The 17,500-nt window shown below is 48.7% G+C and overlaps 5 protein-coding genes across 5 annotated transcripts in view; 3 read left to right on the plus strand and 2 right to left on the minus strand.

Moving 5' to 3' along the window:
- Positions 1–504: 504 nt before the first annotated feature.
- On the minus strand, positions 505–8,252 carry LOC126570345 (polypeptide N-acetylgalactosaminyltransferase 16-like). Its single transcript, XM_050228040.1, has 4 exons — positions 6,887–8,252; positions 1,908–2,221; positions 1,300–1,831; positions 505–1,224 (listed from the first exon to the last, which is right to left on the minus strand). The coding sequence occupies exons 1-4, from the start codon at positions 7,201–7,203 to the stop codon at positions 573–575; spliced, it is 1,815 nt and encodes a 604-aa protein (XP_050083997.1). The 5' UTR covers positions 7,204–8,252; the 3' UTR covers positions 505–572.
- Positions 8,253–11,898: 3,646 nt separating this feature from the next.
- Positions 11,899–14,028, plus strand: LOC126570003 (galactose mutarotase). The gene is made up of 4 exons (XM_050227444.1): positions 11,899–11,936; positions 11,999–12,834; positions 12,919–13,254; positions 13,312–14,028. The coding sequence occupies exons 2-4, from the start codon at positions 12,160–12,162 to the stop codon at positions 13,564–13,566; spliced, it is 1,266 nt and encodes a 421-aa protein (XP_050083401.1). The 5' UTR covers positions 11,899–11,936; positions 11,999–12,159; the 3' UTR covers positions 13,567–14,028.
- Positions 14,029–14,061: 33 nt separating this feature from the next.
- LOC126570004 (uncharacterized) lies at positions 14,062–15,438 on the minus strand. The gene is made up of 2 exons (XM_050227446.1): positions 15,005–15,438; positions 14,062–14,930 (listed from the first exon to the last, which is right to left on the minus strand). The coding sequence occupies exons 1-2, from the start codon at positions 15,395–15,397 to the stop codon at positions 14,085–14,087; spliced, it is 1,239 nt and encodes a 412-aa protein (XP_050083403.1). The 5' UTR covers positions 15,398–15,438; the 3' UTR covers positions 14,062–14,084.
- Positions 15,439–15,858: 420 nt separating this feature from the next.
- LOC126572814 (glutathione S-transferase 1-1-like) lies at positions 15,859–16,718 on the plus strand. The gene is made up of 2 exons (XM_050232465.1): positions 15,859–16,050; positions 16,126–16,718. Exons 1-2 carry the CDS (start codon positions 15,916–15,918, stop codon positions 16,633–16,635), a joined length of 645 nt encoding a protein of 214 aa, XP_050088422.1. The 5' UTR covers positions 15,859–15,915; the 3' UTR covers positions 16,636–16,718.
- Positions 16,719–16,811: 93 nt separating this feature from the next.
- LOC126572813 (glutathione S-transferase D5-like) overlaps positions 16,812–17,500 on the plus strand; it is a 1,223-nt gene continuing 534 nt past the window's right edge. Inside the window, exons 1-2 of the mRNA XM_050232464.1 lie at positions 16,812–17,190; positions 17,251–17,500. The exon at positions 17,251–17,500 is cut by the window's right edge and continues 534 nt beyond it. Of these exons, the coding sequence (XP_050088421.1) occupies positions 17,050–17,190; positions 17,251–17,500 (391 nt within the window). The 5' untranslated portion in view covers positions 16,812–17,049. The remainder of the gene's footprint in view (positions 17,191–17,250) is intronic.

Raw genomic sequence — 17,500 nt, forward strand, 5'->3', positions numbered from 1 at the left:
ACGCTGGTAGGTACAATTTTTCAGTCAAGCCTTCAAAGGACAAAATATGAACCATCCGCTTCATTCGGCTTAAAACGTTAGGCTAATACAAAAAGCATTATCTCGATATCAACCGCTAATTCAGTTTCAATCCCAAATAGTTGCAGAATGAAATTACATATTGTATGTCCTTGCCAGGGCACACTAGAACACGATACAATCCACAGGCCCCAAAGCACATCTGCAATCAATGGTAAACTACCATTTGGTTTTTATCGATAAAGGCACGTTAAAATCGTCCGCTTTTTGTTATATTTAGCGTAAAATATGTTACAAAAAACGAATGTTTTAGTGAAAGATGAGGAAGCTCTATCACCCTTCACCCAATTAAACAAATTTTTTTTTATTAAATTCCAAGCACCGGTTGAGAAATAGATTAGGTTTCATTTGGTGCCAGGTACTTATTGGCCACTCAATCACTGCGACCACGGCTCTAGAGTCTAGATAAAGAAACGGACGCTGCAGTTGTAGGGAATGTTGTGGTGGATTTATTTGCAATTTTTGGTTTTGCGGTTTTTTTTCCGTTGCGCCCGCTAGGCGAGCTGCTGCACTTCGACGGAGAAACTCCAAAGCTGCGACGGTGCACCCCGGCGACACTTGGAAGCCCCGACATCACTCTTGATCAAGCTCTCCAAACACAGGCCACTCTGCCGGTGTATCAGTGTGCCTCCCTGGCGTTGCCATCGCTGTCCATCGTTCCCACCACTAGCTGCCGTGGATCCGTGACACCGTTCACTCAACACATACCCGTTCCGGACCGTCAAACAGATCCCACGTTCGGTACGCAGCTGGCCACTGGTTTTCTGGAGCGCCCAGCGCACCGTTCCATCCGCATCGGCCGGTTCCGATGAACATTCGACCAGCGTGACCTCATTAGCACGCCGCCGCGAGGAACCATCTGATCGTTGCTTGCGATTGGCCGCCGATCGGCCCGATGGTTCGAGCAAACCGAGGCAACGATCACCGTGGCGTAGCTGCCCAAACGCTACACTATTCTCGTTCGGTAGCTTCAAATCGAGAAACACGTTCTGCAGATACCAGCTAAACTTGCGGCAGCTCAGCTTCTGGCGCAGTTCCTGCTGCGCCCGCACCGACCCAGCATCGATCGCGATCGCTTCCGGGCGAACTTCGTAGAAGAAGTTCTTAAACTCATCCATCCACACCAGTGCCACACGCTTCGTGTTGCTGGAAAAAAAAAGAAGGAAACAACGCTGGTTAAGGTTACAGGGGACGTACGACGTTCGTGGGGCCGTTTCCTACCGCAGATAAGTAAGATGACTACCATCGGGAGGGAAACTGAACGGGTGCTTCCGCCGGAACACGTGGCCTATCCGTGAGCAAGGAACCACCTCTACATGCGCTCCACACAGCCATGCCTTCAGCGACATTTCGAGCGATTCACCACCCCAAACATCCATTCCCGGATCGAACCCTCCGAGCTGTTCGAACAGCGATTTGGCCACGATAAAAATCCCACCGGAGATGGCCGGACTGTAGAACGGTTGGGACTCGTCGTGGCGCCGATGCTCCAGCTCTTCCTCCGCGATCGGCAACCAGTGGAAGTGAAGGCTCCAATCAAAACCACCCCGCAACCGGGCACTGTTCGCCCGGTACTCGAACGTCTCCGCATCGATAATGTCTATCACAGGGCTCAGCAGTCCGGTCGGATCGAGCTGTAACCGATCGTGCAACGGTTCCAGCCAGCCACGGTTCACCTCACAGTGGCTATCGAGAAACATCACGTACCGACCGCTCGCGTACGTTGCGCCAATGTTACGGGATCGGATAAGGCCTGCAAAAGGGTGCGAACGATCGAAGAAGTTAGATTGTTATAGGGCGAGGTCTATTGATGGTAGCAACTATGTTACCTTGCCGTATCGAGTTCCGGTAGTACCGCACAAGAGGAATATGAGCAAAGAGCCCATAAAGACTCCCGTTGGGGAGGGTCTCCGGATCGGTACCGTGCAGCAGATTGTCCGCCGCATCGACCCATTGTATGCCGACGGTGTCATCAAGATCGCTGCAATCGTCGATGAGAATGATTTCACGCAGCAGATCGTGGGGAGTGCGCTCTAGTACGCTCACGATCGTGCGCAACAGCGTGGAAGTGGCTTCATTGTGGAACGTTATTATCACAGATGTGGTATGGCCTGGGGTAGTGAGGTAGCTATGCTCCTGGCAGCTGTCGGTCAGATGGAGATCAAGAGAAAGAGAGAGAGCGGTGGGGTGAGGTAAATCTATTAACCAACCGAGCCCCTTAGATCCTTATTTATGCCTCTGACTAGTCGTAACAATTCCGGTGCCCCAGCATCATCTTATTAGCACCACTACACACGCTGGCCTGAGGAATTTATGCTGAGTGGCATGAATAAAACATGGAGCCTCGGCCGGAACTCCCCCCGACTCCCCGATTTCAAATGTTTGTGTTTTCGATTTCGGTTTGCCTTCATTTGAATGTGGCTACCCCGCGGACATTTTCCCCTCCCGGGGGGTGAAATTGTGAGCACCATGCAACATCCTTCGCGCTATCCTTGTTTGGTTCAAGCTAATTTTTCTCTGCTTTCTCACTCTCCGTGCCCCTCTCGATTCACCCGTGGTGCTATCCTCTTTTTGCTTCAGACGGATTTTTTACTCCTTTCTCGCTCTTCGTGCCACCCCCGAGTCATCCATGTTGCTATCCTCCACTGGCTTTAGGCAGATTTTTTTCCCTTCTCGCTCTTCGAATGATCCTGCGAGGATCATCCGTGTAAAGATACGCGGTGCTCAACGCGATTACATCTGTATGCGATCGAGTTTGAGCTTTGACGAAAAGTGACCCAGGCAGCTCTCTGGGCTTTTCTCCTAAGAGAAAACGAACAGCATGTTTTTCGGTGAAAAACACTTGAAACGCCCCTCAAAATATTTTTAAAATTAGTATTAATGAATAAACAAAGCATCACACTGCATTTCATTCAGGTTAAAACACTTTTTTGTGAAAAAAATGTGCATTTTGGAGTGAAATGGTGATTTAGGGAACTTTCAAATACACCCTACGCAAAAGAACAGGAGAGAAAAGGACGGAGATAGACCTCTCTCTCAGATCCGAAAATCATAAGATTGGTCGAAGAGTCTTTCCGAAAGCTGAAAATGTGCGTCAAGTTTTTCAGTGAAAATACCTAAAACACCGCTTAAAACATGTTTAAAAACATTTTTAAAATCATATCAATTTATAACAATGCATTACGTTCAGGTTACAACAATTTTCAATGCAATGTTGAACATTTTGTACTGCGATGAGGATCAACAGAACTTTCACGATAACCCCATACGAAAGAAGCGAGAGAGAAGGACGGAGAAGGATCTGTCAAACGTGTTTGTTAGGTTGGAAAGCTGGTCGCATGCTGATGATCGCGCTGCTGGTAAGTTTGCCAAAAATATGCATAATTTTAACACATTTTGTTGGTTTTCCATTCTTTACAGATCATTTATCAGATACAGCAGCAGAGCCCAAACGATTCGTCGTGATCTGGTAAGTAATTAAACTGATATTTGGACGATCAAGTCCGATGCCGTACCATTGCCTCTTTCCAGAATGTTCCGGTACATGCATCGCCAGGAGATCGGAAAACGCTGTGAAAACGTTTTACGGTGAGTAAAAAGTGTTTCTAAATGATTATAAAGGTATTGCAAGTGTTTTGAAAGTGAAAAAATCTTCTTTTTGTGTTTTTCTAGCCCTCCGAGAGCTGCGAGCCGTATGTGTGAATGTGTGCCGTCCATGCGAACGGCCCGTCTATGGGAACGTACTTTTCGTTCCTTATACGGCCAACGAAGGAAGGAAGCATTGTAAGGATGAGGTATGTTTGGTGCTAGTGTTATGTGATTGAGTTTTAAAAAAGTGTGAATAAATATTATCAAAAATGAAATTGCGAATGGTGAGAACATTTTATGCGCACATCCGAAAGATGCAGGGGGTTGAGGGTAGGGTAGGGAGGGAGGAGGGAAGGGTAGGATAGGGTAAGGAGGGGGGTGGGGTGAACCTAGGGGGGCACGATGCGATCACACGCACACCACTGCGACCCACATTTCACCAATACACGCACATCCGGTTCATCCGATTCATCCGAGAATGAGCATCCCTGGTTAACCATACTTAAGCCGTTTCCTTAACCAGGGGAGGCACTCTTGGGTAACCAGGGGTCCTTATGTATGGATAACCAGGGGTCGCGCAACAATTCCGCCTGCTGGGTAGGCACTGGTTTAACGGATTCCGTACACCTGTTTCTTATCGGGCTATCCGGTTTATCACTAGATCACCGGGTCGAACATCGAGCAGGGAATCGAGCTGTTGAATGGTTTATTCAAATATTTACCACCAGAAAGTGATTCCTGAGGGGCATGCACTGTTCCGCTAATTCGCTTCGTTTAAATCATTGTCACATAAGGATTCAAATTGTTTCTTCGCACCGGCGTGTCGTACAGTTGCTAAACCGGGAAGTTAATCATCACCTGTGCTATAATTGTGTTACATTTGGAGTTTATGCTGAAAGTGTAGTGATTCCGCTTTCAGGCAGGGAGCATAGCTGCAGAGCCGGCCCATAAATAACGCGATTACTTCCGCGCACTCGGCTTCTAGGATGCTGTAAGATCAGTCCTAAGACATGGTTTAGTGGGATTGATTTGAAGTATCCATTAGTCAACGCGCGCGCAAAAGAAGAGCGTTGCACGAGTATTTTCACCCAAAAAGATACGTTTAGCTTAAGCTCCTTATACCACAGATTCATCCGGTGACTCACAATCAAATGAAGGACAAAATTTGGAAGCGTGTGTGGTCCAAATTTAAATTTCATTTTTATCCCTTTCATCGCTTTTACATTGAATCTACTGTTCTACCAATTCTGTCGTTAAGCTTTAGCAAACTCTTCCCCTCGATTTTCCTATGCATGATTGGCTAAATCTATTGTAAAATATAGTAAATTTCTAAATCAAAACTTTGGGAGCAATAAGGCATCTTTCGCGAAGGAATATCACTTGCAACAGGGATTGCGTGTTATCAATAAACTCTAATACACTTTCACTTTATAAGCGATGAACCACTCTAGTAGCATAAACACAGTGAACAATGCTGCTGTATTTTAGGGTACGGTTCGATGTTTCATTAAGCAAACGAACTTAAAACATAAGTGTACATAAGTCATTAACATTCTATTGTTGAACAGACTAAAACTGGATAATTTGATTAAATTTATTATTTTGAAGAGTGAATACCTTTTTTTGTAGTTTGAATACAAGTTTCATCTTCACATCTAGTGGAATGGATGACCAGAGCTACTAAGAGATATTAACTCTAGCAGAACCAGGCGATTTAAACAAAGTGTTATGAAAAACAAATCGAATGTCTGCACCTCGCTATCCAAATAAACACGCAATCCGGGAGGAGAGGATCATCCTTCAGCATAAGAACACCACATGTAGCCAAGGGTGCGAACGAACACCCGCTGTCTTTCCACATCCGTGCCATCCCATCAAATTGCCCGTGATCGAGAGCTTGAAATATGAGGAGACGCAAAAACACAGATCGAACTAGTGTAAAGCTGGCATCACGAGTCACACTGTCAGACTAACGCTCTGGCATCCAGACATTACAAAATGAATGGGTTGAATTATTAATTATTTAGTCACTCAGGGCAGGTTAGTAGGTTCTACGTTCCTGTTCGATAAACTTTTGTTCAGTCAAACTATGTCGACAGTTATCTGTTGCATGGGTTTCAATTCATTTGCTAAAAGTAATTGCAAAATTTTATAAAATTGCAAGATTTTTGTTTTGATTACCATCTTCGACTTTGCTTCTAATGGTATTTAGTAGCTGCGATGCCATAAGGTGATACAACCACGATAGAAGAACTCATTTTAATTTAACTGATTTAATATTCTGCTTGAATCTAACAATCAGAACCATTAAAACAACTAACCAGGAAGCAAAAAAAAACGAACCTGCTTCAAACTAAGCGATGAAAACTCCCTCACTTCCAATGGCCAACGACAATTATTACGAAAAGGACCCTCTACACATCTCGTGCATTCCAATGGGTACATCCCTAAGTACGCACTGGTCGTAAATGGCCGCTTCGCCCTTAAATGGAATTCGCGGCCGCTGTCGCCGCCGCATAATAAACGCGGTAGCACCACCGTTAATTGTTTCGTCGTCTACCAACATGGTTTTACGACCGCATGGCCGTCTAGAACTGTTCCGTGCCTGGCAATGCCTTTCACAAACGGCCAATGTTCGGCAATTGCCATTCATGCGTATGTTTCGATGAGCTTGCAAACTGTGCCTGAAGTTACGCAATTTTGCATACGTCTCATGGACGATGGTGATTTTTTTTGGCACCTCGATTGAAATTCGAACACCAAAGACCGGTGCAATATGCGCACAATCAGAACTACCGGCAACAGGCCAATAAATAGAGTTATTGGTTCCGATCATCATGTAGAACATGATCACGTGTTGTCCAGCCAAGCCCTGGAGCGAGGGCAACAGAAGGCAACAGAAAAGTCGTTAACCGGGATCGTCAATCAATTTCGATGAGTCGCAAACACCCAGCCCACTTCTCCCCCCCCCCCCCCCTTTCCCCCCCAGAACCATGCCAAATCACGGCCCGGAGGTCAATAGCACACACGTGCTGGACCATCAGTGAAGGTTGTTAGGCCGGCCGAATGGCGAAATTAAAGTTGCTGCCCTTGTGGGGTCAGTGGACATAATGAGGGAATTTCGTGCACCTGGCCGGCCGGCCTGCTGGCTGGGCATTCGTTCTCCTTTCCCTTGTGCGCCAAATTGGCCACCTTGGTCCGGCTCCTCGTCGGTACTCACTTGCGATGGCGCGTATCCGGAACGGTCCGTTCGATCCCGATCCGATCGCTGGCCGTGAGATTAAAGTGGTGGCGCTCGAACGGTTCGACCGGCCCGGTGACCGCCTGTCCAGTGATCCGGTGCCAACGATCGAACAGTAGCGCCAGGCTGACGGTGAGATTCAGTTCCGTCGCATCGTCCCCGGCCGCGCCGACCTTACGGCGGCCCGGTGTCAGGTGAAGGAGGTAGACGTTGTTCCACAGGACCAGCAGGGCACCGAACGCGATGATCAGCAGAAACCCGAACGCCTTCTTCTCCGGCACCATCTTCATCTTCATCGTGTGGGCATCGCGTCGGCTTCGTCGTCGCGTCAATGGTCCGCGTGTTGCTCCACTTGTCTGCTGCTGCTGCTGAAGTGGTTCCCCTTGCGGTGCGGTGAATTGCTTTCCCTACTGCAGGCAGATGGTATCTGGCTCGCGCGCGTTCAAACCGCCTCCAGTCCACGACGAGTGCGCTGCCCCAGTCCGCGTCCAGTCCAGTCCAGTTGGGGCGTAAAGGGATAGGAGGTCGCGATGCGCGATGCAATTGGAACCCGTTTTGCTGGGTGGCACTTCAATTTAGACTAATTTACACCCGCCAGACCGTCCGAGGACCGTCCGTCTTCACTGGCGCCCACACCACCCCAAGAGTCGTTCGATGGGCTTTTCCAGCCTTTAATCACGAAACAGGGCACCACTGGCGCACTACTGGGGCGCTCGCTTCTTGTGAGTGCAGCACTTGAAGAGGAAACCCCCAAAGTCAATCCACCAGGTCAGAGACCGAGGGAGCTAGGGCGGGAGTGGGCCAGCGGTGCTGTGCTTTGATGCTGATTGCGGTGCAAAAACGGTGAACTGGCTGGCGGTGGCTGGTGATAAGAACCGCTTCGAACACGTCGCCACCGGATGACGTACACACGCCGTTAGTAATCGAACGCAACAAACCAAACTCCGCAGTACCGATATGATGTGATCGTGGCCAAAGAAAGGTGACCGGAAGTACACCGAGGGAAGCACGTTTCACTACCTCACATTATTGTTACCACCGGGGGCTTCCGATGCACTATTCCACCGACCAGATACACACCCGGACAGACACCGAAGGAAGGTCACACAATAATAATCACGTAACACAACGCCGGCCCGGTCGATGGCTAATCCCTCCCGACGGCCACTGGCGCCCACACCGGGCGGGGGGGGATCGATTATCGGGTAAGCACGTCACGCGCGCGTCACGCGGCCACTCACACTTCCGGTGGAAGCACGATGGCGCCAGAACGATCGATCGGTGGATCGATTGGTCAACGTTGCGACGATAGAAGGCTCGGCTCGGCGAATCGTGGTTTGTTGCTGCCGGAGGCTCGCGCGTTACTGATGGCGACCACGGCGCGCACCCAACCCGAATCCTGGCGCACGCTCTCGCTCTATCCGGGTCTCTCGCAACCGTCGACGGTGGCCCCACGTTGTGCGTGCATCGCGACCTTCCCATCGTGCTTGGTAGTACGCTAGTTCGTCTCTCTCTCTCTCTCTCTCTCTCTCTCTCTCTCGCTCTCTCTCGCTTCATAAGTAGACCACACCGCGCGTCATCGCACCGCGCACCGTGATGATGCTGTTGGCTGGCTTCTTGCGCCAGTTCTAGCCACGCAGATTCGCAAAGTGGACCTTCTCACACCACCTCCCCTCCTCCTCCTTGTCATGGTCATAGATGAGCGTGTCGAAGCGTACGAGACGTTTCGAACAGTATTCGCGTGCTTGCTAATCCACGATCCGCTACCAGGCCGCTCACCAAATGCACCACCAGTCCAGGCCGCTGTTTTTGAATTATAGCATGTGCTACGTGAGAATCGTTGAGGACAAACGGGGCCACCAACAACAGCACTAGCAATCAGCACACCAGATGACCTGTCGGTTGTGGTGCTGCTGGTTATCGGCAGCTTATCGGCATCTTACATTAGCTTTCATCTTCACTCCCGTCCTTATGCAACCGGATTATGGGTTTGTTGGCCGGCGTTATCTGACCAGACACACACAGAGGCGCTCATGCGCTGATGGCCTTTCCCTATCACTTGGCGCTAACTGTTAAGATCAACACCGATCGATCGGCGGTCTAGGTCCAGCGACACAAATCGACAAATCGGAGAGGGGGCCTTTGGGGTTAGGAAAATATTGAAAAACATATTTTCCATTCCAACACCGTTTGCGGCTCACAACGACGCGAAATGCCAGTGGCCGGTTGGTGGGGCAATGAAGGTGCCAAATGAATTTGCATACTACGCCGGACGCCACACGGGGAGCAACAAAAAAATACTGCCGTTTATTTGTCGATTACTCCATTTGTTTAAGGTGAGTTTGGGTGTTTTTTTTTGGTTGGGGAGAATTTTTTTCTACTTTTATCGTTGCACGATGTACGCGGTGTGGCATTGATTTGTATTTTCGGGTGGGACCAGGGTTCCTGCGTTCTCCGGTCCTCACCTTGACCACCACGACGTAAGGCGTAAGGCGGGATGGGATCGTAGCAACCGAATTGAGAAGCAAGTTCATGGTGCTCATCAAGCTGCGGCCATGAAAAAGGAACGGTTTGCAATTAGCTTTGCCAACATATTTGCTTCCGGGAGTGATCGCCTGAGCGCCAGTGGTCGCTTGATAAACCGTGCATGTCTCTGTGCGCTTTTTTTTCACCGCCGCTCGTTCGTGACTTCCAAACGTGTTGGATCATCGGTTATTACGGGTTCTATTCTGGCAACGGAGACAATTATATGCTAGCTATCGTGAATGGAACTTGGATGGAAAATCAACGGTAATTAGAGATCAATAGCTGCAGGGATAATGTTTGTTTGAATAATGCATTCAATTCTTTCCAAATAAGATTGCTAATTTTAGCTCGATTTATAAAACGTATTCGTCTTTCTGGAGTGTTTCTTATAGTGTAAATGTTTAGTAATATCGATTAAATACAACAATCAGATCCAGATTAATACCAATCTGATCAATATACTCGAAATTCACCAGTTCAGTTGGTAGAGTATTGTGGATGATGCGAATGATGTTGCAAGATAATTCCGAATTTTTTACACATTTTTGCCAACTATTTTTTTGCAATTGGAAAAACGGCACACAATAGCCAACATTTACAGGCAAACCGCAATCGTTTCAATTATAGTATACGGTATCGATATTTCGAAAGAATATTTTAAATACAAGTGAACATTTTAGTTTGCAAGATTATCGTTTTAAATGATGTTGATTGAGCTGCATCGATTATTCGTAAGAGATGCTGAATGTGTCTCATCTAAAATTTTTCAGACTCAACAAACCGTATCTCGTCAACATAAACAGATCTCCCTGAACGAAGGTCGCCGTAAAAAAATGATTGCATGACGATTTCCGATCCAGATTCCGTGATACAGCACCTTAATAACTGTTCGATCGTTCGGAAGATCGCGTGACTTCTTTTTTACACGCAAAAAGATCGACGATAGAAAAGTGTTTAGAGCACGATCTTAGTACGATCACGAAACCCCTTTCCAGGGAGTAATCGAAGTGATCGAAGTGACCGAATGACCTCTTCGTCGAACTGATTTTGATCGACGCTCTTTAGCAACAGTAATCCCATAACTAGTGCCAGTCCAGCAACCCATTCGGAGGAGCAACTTTGTTTCTTAAGTACTTTGTCTTGAAGTGTAATGACAGTGCCAGATGCACTCTGACCAAGATCGAGCATCGACGAGGTCGATGCCTGACCAATGGATACTACCAACCTCTCACCTCCAACCCACCATTGACGCACTCACTACAGTCGCACTCGAACTCAATGCGCATCGATTGTTTATGCAACAGCGTGCACGTGAACATGATGGTGTTTGGAGTTCACGCTGTGTGTTCGTTTGCTTCCGTTTTAGCGAGCTGATGTTGATAGGTGGTGTCGCGAGAGACAAGCTAGTGGGGTTAGCCCCGCGATGATGCTGGCCACATTTCTAGCGTTTTTCAGTGTTTTATGGTTTCCTGGCTGGCGGGCTGTGTACGGGGCACAGTTGATTTGTTTGCCTTTTGGGCCCAGCAGGTGTAGTATTTAGCGTTTGAACTGTAGTGTTCTGGTTGACGCCAACGTGCAATATCTCCTGTTTATGTTTCCACATCACTAGCGGGAAAGCAATAGATCATGTACCAATGCAACAATGCATGCTGGATTGTGAAAAATGTTTTTTAAATTGCTTCATTATTATAGCAATGATGTAAAGCAGTAGAAGCAATGTGAGTTAAATGTTATCCTTTCACCATTTTAAGAAATGAAATGTGTTACATAAAACTCCATCTATAAGATGCTGCACATGTTGAGATACTTTTAAGCTCATGAAGAAGATATTCTTAATTCAATGTCCTTGTCAACACTAATCACTACCCTGCTCAAAGTGTTTACCAACCATAAAGGGTAAGTGGCAACCATTAAGTTTTTTTTTGCAAAAATAAAACATCTTCCATAGCACTTAACAATCATAGGAGATGTTGTTGGTGATCTTTGCGATTTTTGTTTCTTTTTTTTAGTATCACTGCGGACCCTGCCGAGAGCGCTATTATTTGGTAATGCTTTGTCTCATAAATTAACTAATGGAGGACACTTGCAGCATGATTCACCAAGTGCCTGTGGTCCTTGAGCAGTGTTGTTTCTCTACCATCATCTGTTGATTATTCTGTGGTTAAATAGTATAGAACATTTAGTAAAAAACGATCAAATAAATCTGAGGATAGTTCTTCGTTCATTAAAGAAAAACAGATAACTCATAAGATGTCTACTTAGGTACACAGCAAGTCATCGACCTGGGGTCAAACAGGTTCATCAGACGAAGAGTAGGGCAGATTATTTTTGGTCAACCGCAGAGCACACATTAACCCGTAGTTCGAGCCGGTTCTCTGAAGCAGCATCAATCGCACAGACACAGCGTAGTGGATGCTGATAACGCATCGAGGCCTACTATCAGACCACCACGCAACATCAACGAGCAGGTTTATGCGCTGGAGCATCATCAACATGTGCGCACGTATGTGTGGCCGTGAGGCAATTCGATCGAAACAATTGAGATAAAAAGGCTGCCCTTAGCAGGCGGCGTTATGTCAATCACTCCAAGACGAAGACGGTGGACGACTGTTTGCCGGTGATACCGTCCGACGGTTTGGGGTCAATATTTTCGTTTTATTTCTTTATCTCGGACGGCAAGAACGCGTACAGATAAACGTGAGGTGCTACAATTGAAGGGCCAGACGATGAGCGAAACCTCAGTAACGATTCAACCGATGGACGGTGCGGAACAACGTGGATCGACGATCGAAGCATACCAGATGGCTTCAACGACGGCGAGCGCTCCGGTGACGGTGACGGTCGATAGTTTCGGCACAGTGGCGCACCCGAAAACGGGCACGACCGAGACGGTGAAACGGTTTACTTGGCGAAACCGGGCCGGAGTAACGGTACAAGCCATCACGTACGGTGCCATCATCACCTCGATACAGGTGCCCGATCGTAAGGGGCGGTTCGATGATGTGGTGCTCGGTTTCGATGATATTTCCGGGTACCAAACAGCGAACAATCCGTACTTTGGGGCCACAATCGGACGAATTGCTAACCGGGTAGGCGGTGGGCGCTTCACACTGAATGGCCAGGAGTATCAGGTGACGAGAAACTTCGAAAACCGCCATCAACTGCATGGCGGTGCGATCGGATTCGATAAGTACAACTGGGAATCGCATGTCGAGGGACCGGTCGTTACGCTCTCCCATACGTCCCCGGACGGAGACGAAGGCTATCCGGGAGCCGTGATTGTTAGTGTGCGGTACGAGCTGAAGGAAGACAATCGTTTCGTGGCCGAGTTCCGGGCGGTTTCGACCAAACCGACACCCATCAATTTGACCAACCATTCGTACTTCAATCTGGCGGGACACGTAAGTTATTTCCCCCCCCCCCCCCCCCCCCCCCGGGATGGTGCCAGGATAACGGAAGGTAAATGGCATTAATCCATCCACCAGGGTACCGGCCACGAGGAGATCTATCGGCACGTGGTGAGTGTGAATGCGGACAAGATTACCGAGACGGATGCGGATTCGATACCGAGCGGCAAGTTGATTCCGGTCGGTGGCACGCCACACGATTTGCGCAGTCCGCGCGAACTTGGACCGGCCATGTCGAAGACCCCGAACGAAGGCTACGATGAAAACTTTTGCATCACGAAGGGCACGGAGCAGGGACTGGCATTTGTTTCGCGCACCGTCCATCCCCACAGTGGTCGCGTGATGGAGGTGTATAGTGATCAACCCGGGGTGCAGCTCTACACGAGCAACTTTATGCCGGATCCCAACAAAAATGTACGTACACGTTCGATTCACTTGCTAGATGTTTTACATTCTCGTCTTTTCCCACAGATACGGCCACGAGCAGAGAATGCTGCGGATTACTACGAAGTGACGCGCCTTGAGCCGATCGTCCGGGAAGGTGAAGCCGTTCAACCGATACGCGGAAAAGGCGGTGCTAAGTACTTTAAACATGGGGCTTTCTGTTTCGAAACTCAAAACTATCCCGATGCCATCAATCACGCTAACTTTCCGTCGTCCGTGCTGAATCCTGGGGAACAGTACGTGCACGAGGTGCACTACAAGTTCGATGTGCTGCGTGATTGATCATGAGCGGACATCTAGTGGTTTCGTTGCGTGAAATGTATTTGCAAAAAAGTAATACTTATTCGTTGTATGGTTTGAGAGAATCCAATGTTCCTAGCCATTTCTGTCATTTGTTTTAAATTTGCTTATTACGCGCCATGGCAGTAATCCTTTTCAGTTTTCGCTTCCGCAACTGTCTGATGGAATCGCTTTTGCTGCTGCCAATCCAATCTATCTGCAGCAAATCTTCATGTATCCATTAGTTCTACTCTCACATTAGTCCGAGATACAAAAACCATGCGGACCAAATCTAAAAATCTACTTTTATCTATGGCGCTGGCACTGCATTTCTGATCTATTGCTGTATTCCATTTTGTCAAAACTGATATTCGTTAACTTTAATAAAAAAAAATCGCTTACTGTTAATGATATTCTTCAACCAAATAGATGGCATAAACTTCGATCCACTCCACGAAAACTTTCTCATGGTTTGAGAGTATTCCTTTTCTCCGTCACTGGCCACCGTTGGCGCAATCCGGCTAACACGCATCGTCTGCATCGATCTCGCCCGTTTCCTTCCACTGCTCAACCTCGCTAACCGGTGGCAATCGGAAGCGGAACTCTTGGGCAAAGTGATTGTACACGTTCGCTCCGATATTCAGCAGATCGACGGCTAACGTCTTCTCATCCGATTTCCACTGTCGATCGGCCGATCCAGCAAACAGTTCCATCCGCAGTAGCGTCACCATCGTAGGGTTCAGGTACCGTTTGATGCCATTGAACAGCTGCGCTTTCGTGAGCTGTGGCCCTTTTTCCATTTTCATCGGCGGTGCAGGAGTTTGTGGGGTGATAATGGTAGTGGGTTCCGGCACCGGTCGATTGGCAAGCATCTCGATAATCTGCCTTAGGTTGGCCAACTCTTGTGTGTTCTGCTCGAGCGCATTCGCAAGCGCGGGATCCGCAGGCACGGGCGCTGGCGGCGGGGTACTCGCTAGCGTTGCAGCTTCTTCCGATGTACCAACCATTTGGCCAGTATCGTCGTCTTCGCCATCGTCCACCTGCACTGTCGCCACAGGGCTGAAGCCGTGTTCGTCTCGGAACATAATTTCTTCTTTTACAATACTGCATGTAACATTTGCCGAGTTCGGTACGTTGATCATGTGCTGCTCGCTGGCAACGTTGTCCAGCGTTCGCTTGGAGGCCAACTTATTCAGGACGACGGCTTCACGAAGAGGTGGTGGTCCATCTCGATTGCGCACGATTGTGCCAGGCAGTTTGCAACGTTTCAGCTCCAACACTTCGGGATTGAGGATTTTCACCTTCTTTAGTGGTGGTGTTTGCGCAGCGTCCAGCTGTTCCTTCTCCGTACTAACCATTACTTCGAGCTGTTGGTAATAGGAGGGGTGGTTCATGTGTAATGAGACATAGGATGCCAAGATTTTCCCGATCGGCCACTTACCGAGGATCGCTGCTCTCGTTGCTTGTTGACGTACGTGGTGAGGATTGGTGGTTTGCGAATTTGTTCCTCTTCCACGTCGGGACCGATGATTTTGTTCGTTTCGACATTCAACCGTTCGTTTCTTCCCGGCAGTGGCATCAACCGCGGTATGGCCGTTTTCGTCAGTCGCTCCCGCAAGTAGTTCATGAACATGTTTCGCTCGAAATGCTCCTGGCACACGACCTTATTCGTTAGCTTGTCCCGTGGTAGGCTGGCAAATTCTGGCCGCTTCGCGTTCATCAACCACACGCTCAACCGTCCGGGATCATTCACTGGATACCGGAAGAAATGAAGCTCCGGCCTGGAGGCGGTTGCATTATCGCAATCGCGAAACGTACATCGGCACCCTCCCATGGCCACGGATATTCACAAATTTCAGCGTCTCTCGCCCGCGTTCTGGCCACTAAACCGCCGCACAAAATTACAAACGATTTTCCGGTTTGCTACCAAAACGTAAACAAAACGCTTCGACAACACAAGGTGACACGAGACTCGAAGCACAGGGTGTCGCGCGAACGGAACGGTTCGAATTTCAAACGGTTCAAACGGATAACGGTTCTTCTGTTGTTCTTTTTCTGGGAATGAGGTAAGTTTATGATCCCCTCCCCAACCGCATGATATTGATCATGTGTGTGCCGCATTTTCATTCCGTGGCTCATTGGCCTTCCGGCACACACCTGATGCTGGCTTACGGGCGTGACAAACTCTCATGACGCAATCGCAATGATACGGCCTGATAGCTGATAAGCGCGATTCACTCTATAAAAAAAACTTCTTTTGATAGCGTTCAAGTGCGCTTAGCGCTCTGTGAACGCGCCGCATACCCGTTTAGTTTCGTAGCAGAGCTAGCCCAAGGACCTACACACTACACCATGGACTTTTACTATCTTCCTCTGTCTGCGCCCTGCCAATCGGTGCTGCTAGTCGCCAAGGCACTCGGTGTGAAGTTGAACCTGAAAGAACTGAATCTTTTCGCCGGGGAGCACCTAAAGCCGGAATTTTTAAAGGTAAGCGCCAACGCGGGCAACGGTAGTGCGTTGCGAGTTCACTACAGTTCTCCCGCTGGTGTGTCTCTCCTTCAGATCAATCCGCAACACACCATCCCGACGCTAGTGGACAATGATGTGGCCCTGTGGGAATCCAGGGTGATCATCACGTACCTGTGCGAAAAGTATGGCAAAAACGACGGTCTCTACCCACGGGATCCGAAGAAGAGGGCCATGGTGAACCAGCGGCTGTACTTTGACGTGGGCACACTGTACCTACGGTTTTCGCAGGCCTTCTACCCGGTTATGATGCAGGGCCAGCAGCTCAATCCGGAACTGGTGGCCAAGCTGGACGAGGCGCTCGAGTTTCTCGAGGTGTTCCTCGACAAGACGAGCTTCGTGGCGGGCGATAAGCTGACCGTGGCGGACTTGTGCATCCTGGCAAGCATCACTACGATCGACGTCTCGGTCGGACACGACCTCAGCAAGTACGAGCAGATTCAGCGCTGGTACGCCCAGATGAAGGAGTCGGTCGCTGGCTACCAAGAAATCTGCCACGACGGGGCCGTCAAGTTCCGCGAGCACTTCAACTACACTCCCCAGTGAGCGTGATGGGAATGCGGAAATAATAAAAGCCAACCATAGTTCGGAATTGGTACGGAACACTGCCAGTTGCATGTACAACGTGACCGTCACGACTCTAAGAACTTCCATGATTCCATGATGACCGTAAAGTGGTGTAAAATAGTGCCAGGTGCGCTACCAGGTGGACAGGGGACATCATGTTGCAATCATCATCGTCGATTAGGTTGCTTTCGGTTGATAATACATGCTCTGATTACGATTAGATAAGCGGTGCGTGTAGCACCCCGCGAACAAACAGACCCATGGCGTCAGACGAAACGGGACATCGAGGACGGAACGTTGACGATCGGTTTATCAGTCGGTGTTGTTGCATCGTACCTGAAAGCGAAAGCCACTGGCGTACCTGCGGAGCTGTAGTTGTGTTCCAGGACAACGATGACACTCGATCTGTACTACAACATCATCGCTCCGCCATGCCGAGTGGTGCTGTTGTTTACGAAATGGTTGAAGCTCGATGTAAACCTCATCGAGATGGACATACTGAAGCGGGAACAGTACAAGCCCGAGTTCATCAAGGTAAGTCTGCGGGCACTCTAGAAGATCAGCACGCGACTAAGGTCAACCCAATGGATCTAGCTTAATCCACAGCACTGCCTACCGACGCTGGTGGATGGTGAGGTCGTTGTTTGGGAGTCCAGTGCCATCATCATTTATCTGGCGGAGAAGTACGGCAAGGATGACACGCTCTACCCGAAGGATATCGCACAACGGGCCAAAGTGAACCAGCGGTTGTTCTACGACATTGGTACCCTGATGCGCAGTGTGCACGTTTACTTTCAACCGATTCTGATCGGTGGCGAAGGTAAACCGGAAGACTTTAAAAAGG

This window comes from Anopheles aquasalis, chromosome 2, assembly GCF_943734665.1.
Source record: "Anopheles aquasalis chromosome 2, idAnoAquaMG_Q_19, whole genome shotgun sequence".
In the NCBI taxonomy this organism is placed as follows: domain Eukaryota; kingdom Metazoa; phylum Arthropoda; class Insecta; order Diptera; family Culicidae; genus Anopheles; species Anopheles aquasalis.